Source organism: Indicator indicator, chromosome Z (genome assembly GCF_027791375.1).
Source record: "Indicator indicator isolate 239-I01 chromosome Z, UM_Iind_1.1, whole genome shotgun sequence".
Taxonomy (NCBI): Eukaryota; Metazoa; Chordata; class Aves; order Piciformes; family Indicatoridae; genus Indicator; species Indicator indicator.
This window is the reverse complement of record NC_072053.1, coordinates 13,038,728-13,049,905: the sequence shown is the minus strand read 5'-3', so window position 1 is coordinate 13,049,905 and position 11,178 is coordinate 13,038,728. Positions and strand designations below refer to the sequence as shown.

Below are 11,178 nucleotides of genomic sequence, written 5' to 3'. Positions count from 1 at the left end.
TTTGGACTGTTGATTTTGCTGTTTCTGGGAACTCTATCTAAGATAATTTGTGTCTGCTGAGACCCTCTGGGGGAGGTCACCCAATGATTTTATGGAGCTATAGGATGCTTAGGACTTTCAATTAGTAGCCTTATACTCCAGGGCCAGACCCTTGACCATAATCCAGTGGAAATGTTGATATTTAACTACTAAAAAGTGCTTGCTACTATTTCTCTTTAAAGTTTAAGCTTGTATAAGGTATTCTTGAAAAGCAGAAAGTGGTACAAGGACATGTGTTTATTCTTGGCAATCTGTGCTTTGGAGTAGAGTAGTCTACACTGATAGTGCAGTCATCATTTGGTGATCATTTCTGTTTCTGCTTTACAGTTTATTGCTGAGAACGATCTAGGAAGTTCCTGTCTGTGCACAGATTTCACTTGCAGTTGGTAGAGGGGGTTGGCTTTGTCAATGTATCAGAGCTAATCCACTAGAGAGCTGGGTCTGGACCCCCTGCACCCTCTCCTGGCAGCACCTTCTTGTTCCTTCTCCAGTGGTACTCTTCTGACCCACCAGGGAGCTGTTTTTGTTAAAGGAGCAGAAAGTATCTTTGTTTCTTTCTGAGGTAATTTTCGTCCAGTTTTGTAGCCTAAACCAGCTTGCTGTGATGGGTGGTGGCAGGTAGCTGTATGGGGAATTTTAGGGAGTGTGTATGAAAGCTCCTCAACATTTTTAAAAACACCTTACAAATTTATTGTTGTTGTTTGTGTGTTTGGTATTTCACTTAGCCTTTCTATATCATATGATGATACATCTGCCTCAGTTGAACACTTAATTTCTCGCATTAAATTTGGTGGAGACTTTGCAAGGTACTGAATACAATTTCTTCCATGGGTTCAAACTGAAGCATTTTTAAAAATGCCTTCATTTGAAAGGGTGAGAATTGGGTCTTTGCTCTAGACAGACAAAGCCTTTGCCACAGAGTAGTGGTACCCAAGGGTATGAGGAGCTCTGGAAAACACTGGATTTATTTTTCTTCCATCTCCTTCCATACTTGGGTTCCCTGATATGCCCTGCAAGAGTCCTAGGTGGATCTTCCTGTGCTTTCAGCATCTCAGGGAACATCTTGTGGTGCGAACAGTGTGTGCCTGGCCCAGTGTGTAATGAATAATTCATCGAAAGCAGTCCCCCACCCAGAATAGCTGGCAGCTGAGGGTATCTCTCTCTTGCCTGGGAAAGTGAGAAATAAGGAGTCTGAAACTCCTCTGCTCAATTCGTAAGGCAACATCATATTTCCTGTGCTCTGATCACCAGGTTATTGTTTAACCTGAGTCAGGCATGTGATCCTTTTTTCCCCATCTAAAAAACCCTAACAGTAAGCACTTTAAAGTTATGAGTAGGTTCATGACTGTGGAGACTTGGTTGCCTCCTCATTCATTTCCCAAGTCTAGAGTAAAAGGTGTTTGCATTTATACTCCTTTTAAAAGTTAATTATATGTATATATCCATTTTCATCAATTTACCCATACTATTGTTCTTTATTTTACAATACCAGATACAGCTCTCAGAAATGCTGGCCACCCTTCATTCACATTTGACTTCAAGGAATGCCCTTGAGAAGCTATGGGGGAAGCCCAGTCATGCCATGTTTCAGTCATCTCTACATTCGTGTTTGATATATATGCACATGCTAACTTCCTTTGTTTTTCTTCTCCTTTCTTTTAACAGTGGCAAATTTGGTCTCTGTCGAGCTCCTTGAAGCCTCTGGGCAATCAAGATATTGAATTCAGTGGACAGTTACCATTCATTCCCTGAGATCATACTTGCCCTTGCTCTCCTTGTTTCTTCGCAAGCTCCCCTTCTCTCTGATTAAACTCCAGGGTGTTGCAGTATTGCTATGGAGCCCAGGGAGACTTTGGGCAGCTCTCGGCAGAGGGGAGGTGAGGCAGACTTTCTGCCAGCTGTTGTCGCCTCTGCAAAGCCTTCACCTGCTTCTGGCTGTGTAGGGGAGACAATGCTGCCTGCAACAGGCTCCGGCAAGGGGATACCGGTGAGTGGCGAGAGGATGGAGCCTGAGGAAGAGGATGAGCTGGGTTCTGGGAGAGATGTGGATTCCACTTCCAATGCAGACAGTGAGAAATGGGTGGCAGGAGATGGCCTGGAGGAGCAGGAATTTTCCATCAAGGAGGCTAACTTCACAGAGGGGAGTTTAAAACTAAAGATCCAGACCACCAAGAGAGCCAAGAAGCCCCCAAAGAACTTGGAGAACTATATTTGCCCTCCTGAGATCAAAATCACTATCAAGCAGTCTGGGGAACAGAAGCTTTCCAGAGCTGGGAAAAATGGCAAAACAGCAAAAGAGGAGGACAGATCGCACTCAAGAAAGAAGGTAAGTCCTACTCTTTATCTTATTTTCCCTTTCTCCTGAAACTGGAGGGGGGTGGGGTAGGATTAAACCTTCTCAAATTGTTTGTGTCCAAGGCATAGCCTTTGAAAGGTTTGAGAAGCCATGCTTGGTCACAGAGGAGGTAATACAGAGTAGGTATCATCCTTCACTGCCATGTATACTGCAGGGATGATCTTGAACTATCCTTCAGATAAACCAGTTTTGATGAGATCGAAAGTTCAGCTGGGCCTTTTCTGGTTTTGTATGTAATTGAGTTTTAAGATTAATCATTACATGAGTGATAAATGAAGGAGCCCACTTTTAAACTGCTTTGTGTCATTTGGCAGTTAAAGCTTTTGACTACGTTTTTAAAATGCAGGTATGTGTATGACAAACAATTGAATCTATTCCTGTATACCAGACAAAGAGCTGCATTATTCTTGATTATGAAATTGTGATAGTTATGCTTCAGAAAAAGCTTCCATTATAAGTCTCATTTTCTTCCAGATGCATACAATCTTCTTGAAATTTAGATCTGGAGAAAAGTTTTTGGTACTTTGGGTTTGGATAAAAATTGATTTCAAAACCAAAAACTTGTGGGTTTTTTTTTTTTTTTCATTTAGTCATGGAGAGAAAGAGGGAGGGGAAAAGAATGAAAATTCTTTGTATGAGATATTTTTGAGGAGCACCCTTTTGTTTTGCTGTTGGGTCGATTTTTCAGTAATGTCCCCTATGCTTTTCTGCGAAACAAATTTAGATCAAGTGTGGTGGGCAAAGGGACACTCATGTTGTTTAGGGTGTAGTGGTATTTTCTGTCCTGGGCATTAGACAAAGTGGTTTTGGTCTAGTTGAGACTTTTATCCCAGTACAAATACTTCACCTCTGTCTCTGTAGTAACACATGGATATCATGATGAATTCAGACAGGAACACAGATTTGATGAAAGACTCCTGAGTTTTTCCAAAACCTAGACAATATCATCTGGGATGTAGGTGTCCACTGACTAGAGCTCAGGGCATGACCTGGCTTTTTCTTCCATGCATCTTGGATCCCTTGATGTGTAGAAGGTCCCCACTTCTTGCATACCTTTTATCCTTGATAAATGAAGTCTCTAGGAGGTTAACTGCTAATAGCTCTTCCTAAAGGCAGTTTCTTCGGCAGACTGACTTAACTCAAAATTTCTGATAACTCTAAATCACTTCTTGAAACATAAACATTTCCTCTTGACTCCAGGCAGAGCCCAGGAAGATTAGCATTGCTCACTCTCAGAGTATTTCTCTTAGAAGCTGAACTTGGGAAAAACCTTCCAAAATCAAGGGAACTTCTTTTTCTAGGGCTAGGGAAGCAATACGTTCATGGACATACATGGATAAAAAAATATTTGTAAACCACTATCTACTTTTCATGGATCACAGAGAATATGACTGCTTCAAAATCAGAGCTTTCCTTTCTATTTACCACCCAGTCAGATGGGTATAGAAGGCATGTTCATTCCTTTATGTGACCATCTAAAAATCTTTAAAAAATAAAGGAACTAACTATAAGGAAACAAAAAAACAGCCTTGTGCTATGGTTACACTCAAGGTGAGACTTCGATTGCAGAAAGATAAGGAATTTGAAAGAATGAGGTCATGGACCAAACATGGATGTATCCAGTTTGTACTTGTGCTGCGAGGTCTGAGCTGAATGATGCTGTGTTCAGGCTGGAAGCACTTTGGGACAACACTGCCCTAATCTGGCCATTAAAACAGAACAAAAAACCTAAAAACCCAGCAGGTGGATGCTCTGAGCAGATGGGGAGAGGGCTGCCGCTCTGGTGCATCTATTAGCATAACACCCAACGGCTGCCATGCAGCAGCTGCTGAGCCAGGGCTAGGGCAGTGAAGTCACCAGCAGGAATCTGGTAGACCCCGGTGCTGTGATCTCAAGAGGTTTGATGCCTGGAGAACTGCAGTCTTCATCTCCAGGATGAAAAACTGCGTCACTGCAGCCAGAAGAGTTTTGCATGTGACTGTCTCTCGGTTTATGGGCTGCATGGTCAGGCTGTAGATGTGAGTGTTTGTATCAAGGAGTGATGAAAAGCACTACAGGAGAGGAAAGTTGGAAATCAGTGGGAGAATAATTCCAGGGCTGGCAGTGCAATTGCTTTCATGGCCTATGTATGTGTCTCATGGCAGTTAAAGAGTTGTTTGTGTGTTTCTTTGGGGTTCTTTTGTTTGTTTGGGGTTGTTTCTGTTTGGAAGATATGTGGAGGGAAACAGCAAGCCTGTGGGTTTCCCTGGGAGAGAGGAGCAGGCAGGTATTTTCTGCGCGTCTTCGCAAAACCATAGAGAGCTGCGGTAGTGGTTTAAAAAAAGAACTGTTTGTCACATTTAAATGATTCTGTTGGTTTTGATGTTTCGAAGTTAGGCTGTTTGATTGCTTGCTGTTTCAATCAGCACAAACTCCAGAAAAGCAGCTACTGGCAGCAGCAGCAGGGAGCAATACTTTTAAACCACTGGAGGAGATCTTCATCTGGCATCACCACACTGTCGTCTGCGGATTTTTGCCAGGAGAGTTTGGCCTGATGTATGCATTTCCCGTGTGCATAGGAAGATCATTGTTATTTGGTTTTACCACCTCAGCTGTGGATGCAGGGCATATATACAAGCTCCACACAGACCTATGTGGATGGAAAACAGCATAACCTGAGCTGCAGATGCCATGCTTGTCTCTGGTGGGTAGGAGTGGTTTTCATGCACCTCATGGAGTAGCACCTACGTTTATCTTTGTTCCTGAGGAGGAGCAAACTCTATCAGGAATTGAAAAATCACTTAAATTTGTTGCATAATAATTTCAGCCACATCTCCGGTAGTCCCCAGTGCTTTGAAATACCACTTCAGCATTCTTGCAGGAGTTTCAATACACACAGCGCAGAGGGCAAGTAATGAAAACATGGAAGCAATTTAAGTAACAGCATGTGGGTACACAAAGGAATGGTAATGCCAGCAATGTAAAAAGGGGCTATGAACTGGGGATACAGCATTTATTCAGTGGCCACTTAGGGAGGAAGAAGATATGTCTGTTCCTGAGCTTTCCACTGCTCTGCTAATTAGGCAATAAGGGCTAGTGCCTGATTTCTAAAGCTGTGGTCTAGGGAGCAGCAGTGATTAGAAAGGGGCTCTGTGGAGAGCCATGCTGCTCATATGCCAAGGCCTGAGTTTTTTTTCCTTTGATTCCAGCTGCTACACTATATTAAAAGACATAAACATACGTTAAATACTTTCCTCATGTTGCTTTTCTATGTGAGCAATCACTGTGGGTGTGTTATGTGATCATGAAGGGGAGAGAATTCAGGAGACGATCTTGCTGGGTGCCGTTGCTGATGCCCTGGAGCAGGGAGGGAGGCGGGGGGTAAGAGCATCATCTTTGGGAACCTCTGGTCTGCCAGCTTGAATGTTTGGCAGCAATCTAACAACTTTCAGGGTTTCTTCTAAGTCATAACCATGCCAAGTTCCATGTCCACTTCTCTGTGAAAATAGGAGTGAAGCTAATTTCCTAACCTCTTTCCTGAGGCTGCTCAAAAGGTGAATCATAGCTTGGATGTCCATGTGGCTGCTTGTGCAGCAACTGGAAAGTTCACAAGAGGACTTTAAGCATTTGCTTTTATGCTATTTAGCCCTTTGGTGCCTGGTGACTGAACAAGCTGAACCCTTGCCACTTCTAAACCCACAAAGGGCTCAATTTCATTTAGTCTGATTGCACAGCAAGGAAAGAAAAAAGGGCAGGAGCCCAAAGGATGCCCTACTGGCATGTTGTCAAGCCCTGCAGCTACTCGTCTACTCGAACTGGCTGTTCGAGTCTGCTATCCGTAGCATCACTGAAGGTGCTTTTTTCTTTGGATAGGAAAATATGCTCTTAGTCTGGAAGGGCATTGAAAGCATGGCATCAAGTGCAATAAAGCAATCCATCAACATTCCCTGGCTGTCATGTAGCATTTAACAAGCCCCAGATGAGCCGTATTTCTCTGTTTTTGTTTTCTTTCTTACTTTTTTCCCTTCTCCCTTGATTTGGTGCTCTGTTTTCTTGAATCAACAAACACTTCATTTTTCACCCCCTTCTATCTTTAAGGATAGTCTGACAGAGTTTCTTTGGAGCTTCCACCATATGCATAATGTCCTGCTTCAGGGGATAGAAACACATTTTTTTTAATAACTATTATTGCATTGGGATTTTTTGGGAGCTTGGGTTGGTTGAATGCATTTTGTTGCTGAGATAAGTGATGGCAAGTCAATTGGAAGTACAACTTCGGTGACTGCAGTCAGAGGAAACTCAGTTCTTGGATTTTCTTGCAACTGTGGTGTTTGGGTTTCTCCTTCTTCTTCTTCCTTCTTCTTCCTTCTTCCTTCTTCTTCCTTCTTCTTCCTTCTTCTTCCTTCTTCTTCCTTCTTCTTCCTTCTTCTTCCTTCTTCTTCCTTCTTCTTCCTTCTTCTTCCTTCTTCTTCCTTCTTCTTCCTTCTTCTTCCTTCTTCTTCCTTCTTCTTCCTTCTTCTTCCTTCTTCTTCCTTCTTCTTCCTTCTTCTTCCTTCTTCTTCCTTCTTCTTCCTTCTTCTTCCTTCTTCTTCCTTCTTCTTCCTTCTTCTTCCTTCTTCTTCCTTCTTCTTCCTTCTTCTTCCTTCTTCTTCCTTCTTCTTCCTTCTTCTTCCTTCTTCTTCCTTCTTCTTCTTGGAGTTCTTGTAGGTATTTGCCATTTCTCTGCAGGAATTGGTTCTAGCAGTTGAAATTCAATTTGTCTTCACACAACTTTCTCCTGTGGTTTACCTTTCCTTGGGGACTCTTGTTTGCATGCTGTCTCCTTGGCACCCCTCCTTTTTCCAGAAAATCATGAATGCCTTCCCCACCCATATCCTTCTTGCTTCTTTGCATTGCTAACTGTACATTGCACTTTCCCTCCAGGTTCTCATGTGCATCCACAGCGCTTGTCGAATTACCCCAATGTTGGATTTCTCTCCCTGGTGATTTGTGTGACCGATCATCCAATTGTACATAGTGCATGCTTATTTGTCTTTGCTAAGGGTATCCCTTTGTAAGATGTCCTCTGAGTCAGCTCTTCCTGTTGCAATCCCAAACATGGGAATTGATGTGAAGTCCTTGTTCCCTTTGCTCCTTGTGCTGTGTGTTTCTTAGCAGGCATATGCGTGTTTGTGGTAGTACCTGCTTGAAGTGGCAAGCTTCAACTTGCAGCTTCTCTCTCTCTTTTTCTCCTTTTTCTTTTTGTTTGTTGGTTTTTCTCCACAAAAAGGATGGAGTCCCTGTAGCTCCTTCAGCCTGGACTTGTTTCTGTGTTACTTTGGTCCCCACTAATAGCAAAGTCTTGAGGCTACTCTAAATGATGATGGTGGCAGGTACCTGAAGCTCATGCCAGCAGTGTAGACTTCACTCCCTGCCCGGGTTATGGAATAGTGGTAGAGCCCCACAAGTACCAGCACAGTAGGGAAGTCTGGTTGCTTTTAAAGTGAATCTGGCTTTTGAGATGCAGAGAAAAAAATTCAGAGCTACGCTAACAGGCACAAGACTTCTGGCGTTTTTACAGTCCTTCTATACAAATATACAGGTGCAAAGGTGTACAAATTCAATTCTTTGATATTCATCCTTGGTTTCTTTTTGTTTACCTTTTCTTTCTACCACATTGGCAAATGACAGAATTATTGAGGCTGGAACAGACCTCTGAGATCATCAAGTCCAGACTAAGACCTAACACCACCACATTGACAAGACCATATCAATAAGTGCCACATCCAGTCTTTCCTTAAACACCTCCAGGGATGGTGACCACCACCTCCCTAGGCAGTCCATTCCAGTGTCTAATTACTCTTTCCATGAGGAAGTGCTTCCTAACTTTCAACCTAAACCTCCCCTAGCATGGTTTCAGGGTATGCCCTCTCATGTTGTCACAAGCTGCGTAGGAGAAGAGCCTGACCCACACCTTACTACAACTTTCCTTCAGGCAGTTTGTGGAGTGTGATGAGGTCTCCCCTGCGTCTCCTCCGGGCTAAACAACCCCAGGTCCCTCAGCCTTTTCTCATAGGACTTTCCTTACAGTCCTTTCACCAGTCTCATCACTCTCCTCTGGACCCACTCCAGCATCTCAGTACCTTTCTTGAAGTGATGGGCCTAGAACTACACATGGCATTCGAGGTGAGGCCTCACCACTGCCGTGTACAGGGGCAGAGTTACATCCCTAGTCCTGCTGGCCACACTATGCCTGATACAAGACAAGACAGGGATGAAGACACAGATGAAACAGATGCAGTTTGGTGTACTCCCACCACAACTACATCAGCCTGCCCCTCAAAAGGGAGTAGGAATTAATTGATTTGTAAAAACTTCAGAGCTTAAGAAACTGGTTTTGCTGAGAACACAGGTTCATGTTGGTCTTTCCAGGCACCTGAGGTGCCTGGACTGAGACCTTAGTCCTCTAGGGTCCCCACATAGTCACCTGGAGAAGAATGATGCCTCCTGAAGGTGGTTCAGTTCTCCCAGTGAAGAGCAGGAAGGGCTGGATTCTGGCTTTTCCCCTTCCTTCTTCTCCAAAGCCTGCTGGAGCAATGTTTGTCTTGTGTTGTGGGAATCTTGTGACAAGAACAGGGCAGTTTCTTTTCCACCTCAGTGCTCTGCCTCAGCCATCTGATGCCTAGCCCTCACTGTCTCTCTGCTCCCGAAGAATTGTGACTTTTTAGTGAAGGGATGGGCTGGGAATAACGGCTTTTACTGCTTAATGCAGAGTGCCAAATGACGAAGACTCACTGTATTTGATTAGCTGCCATATGACCACATCTTGAAGAAGCTGGCTGTGTGGAGGACAGGTTTTGTTTTGCAGCAGTCACTCCCATGGCCAAGTTTTGATGACCCTCTGTGACATTTCCTTGTCTGCTTGTGCATCTATCTCTTTTCAAATCACGGGTTTTGGGTTTGCGGAGGCACTGTAGGGAAGTAACTGTGGAAGTAGCTGGGACCAGTGCAGGGTACAGGAAGTCCTGCAGTCTCCACCACTGAACCACTGGAGAGGATGAGTGCTGCTCCTGGCAGCCTCATAAAGGCTTGGCCAAGTCAGTACATGCTGCTTATGTTTCAACAGTTCTGTGGCCTCCAGGCTAAGAGCAACACGCTGGCACGTGCACCCATACCTGCAAACTGGTTGTGTCTTCATTTGCAGAGGTTTTGGGATGCAAGGTGTGTCAGTCCTTAATGCACATGCTAACATTCCTCTAACATCAACTTCTGTATGCAGCATTCCCTCTTTCCTCCTTCCAAGCACGCTTGCCCACAGATACCTTCTTATTTACCTCCAGCTTTTTAACCTTTAATCCCTTTTTCACACACACACCTAGCTAGCCACCTCTAATCAGGTTTAATTCTTCACATCCTTCATTGTCAGACAGGCTTCTCATTATCCAAATTTCTCAGCTTAGTCAGTGGGATTGTGTCATGAATTTGTCTTGAGTTCAGTTGAATGGAAAGAGGAGATTCACCTGGTGCCTTCAGCTTCTCTTTTTCTTTTCTTTCTTTTTTTTTTCTAGGAGTACTATAATTTGTGAAAGTTGGTTTCTGACCACTTTGCTCTTACGTGGTTTGACTGCTGTCTAATGATGAACGAACTTGCTGACAAAGCCCTCTTTGGGAACCCCTCAGTGGTCTCTTTCTTCAGGCTAGCAAACTATTCAAACAAAACTTGTTTGAATACCAGATCTCAAATATTTGTTACATTAAATTCACTCAAAACTGGTCAAGATTATTCCAAAAACATTGAGGAAAGGATCTTGCAGACAGACAAGGTGTTTGTGTGTCCATTTCCATGCAGACAGTGTTATCACTTTAGTCTTGTTTCCTTAGGAAGCTAATCTAAAAATACCTAGAGTAAACATGTATTGCTTTGTTTATATGATATGTGACCCTCGAGAACAAATCCAGTTAGCTGTGTTTTATAAGAGCATCATTTTTCATTTCTTGCCATGGCCTGTAAAGTGAATTTTACCAGTGTCTGTTGGGTCCTTCATTTCAGTACGTTTCTTACATCTTTATGTCTGTACTCTGAGCTGCAGGTGGTTGCTGTCAACAGAGGGATTCTCAAGCCATGGGGAAGGCAGTGATAGTAGGACACTGCTTCCAAATAAGATGGTCAGCCTGGAAAAAACCCTCTACTTCTCCAGGACAGGATGAAGAAAACCACCTTACTGATTTTTCTATTTTTTTTTTATTATTGTTTTCTCCTGGAGCTGTGGGCTAGCAGTGAAAGAGTCAGTGGAAGAGCTAAGAAATGAGGTTGTGTATTTGAGATGTGGCTTGGACTGTGGCCACAGGAGAAGGTACTATTGAAGGTGAGAACATGAACATTCATGATAGATAGTCAACTGCAACTGTGTTTGCAGAATGGTGTTTCTACCAGGTTTATTTTGAGATGGTGCCTCAGGTTCCTATCGTACATCAGTGTCTAACATTGGCAGGTCCCGTATGAAAAAGGCAGGAGACTGCCCTCTTGCAAGTAGATCGTAAGCGCTATAGAAATAAAAGGAGGAGAAGTGAAACCATCTTGTCTCTTAGAACAGTATGTGAAATAGAATAATGAGATTAAGTGACTTACTTAAGGAACCTGTCACAGGCCAGGGTAACACTCAGGCCTTTTTCACTGAGTTGTGATTGCTTAATAGTGTTACAGCTGAACCTCCCTGATAGTGGCCTGATCTTCAAGCTCTGGATGCACAGCTCTCCTGGAAGCCAGTCCTCTTCTGCTTGCATTGAAACTGATGAATTTATTTCAGAATTTTTAACTCTCTCTG

At 43.4% G+C, this 11,178-nt stretch overlaps 1 protein-coding gene across 1 annotated transcript in view; it reads left to right on the top strand.

Moving 5' to 3' along the window:
* The first annotated feature begins 1,873 nt into the window (after positions 1-1,873).
* SETBP1 (SET binding protein 1) overlaps positions 1,874-11,178 on the top strand; it is a 260,174-nt gene continuing 250,869 nt past the window's right edge. Inside the window, exon 1 of the mRNA XM_054398103.1 lies at positions 1,874-2,365. Within this exon, the coding sequence (XP_054254078.1) occupies positions 1,874-2,365 (492 nt within the window). The remainder of the gene's footprint in view (positions 2,366-11,178) is intronic.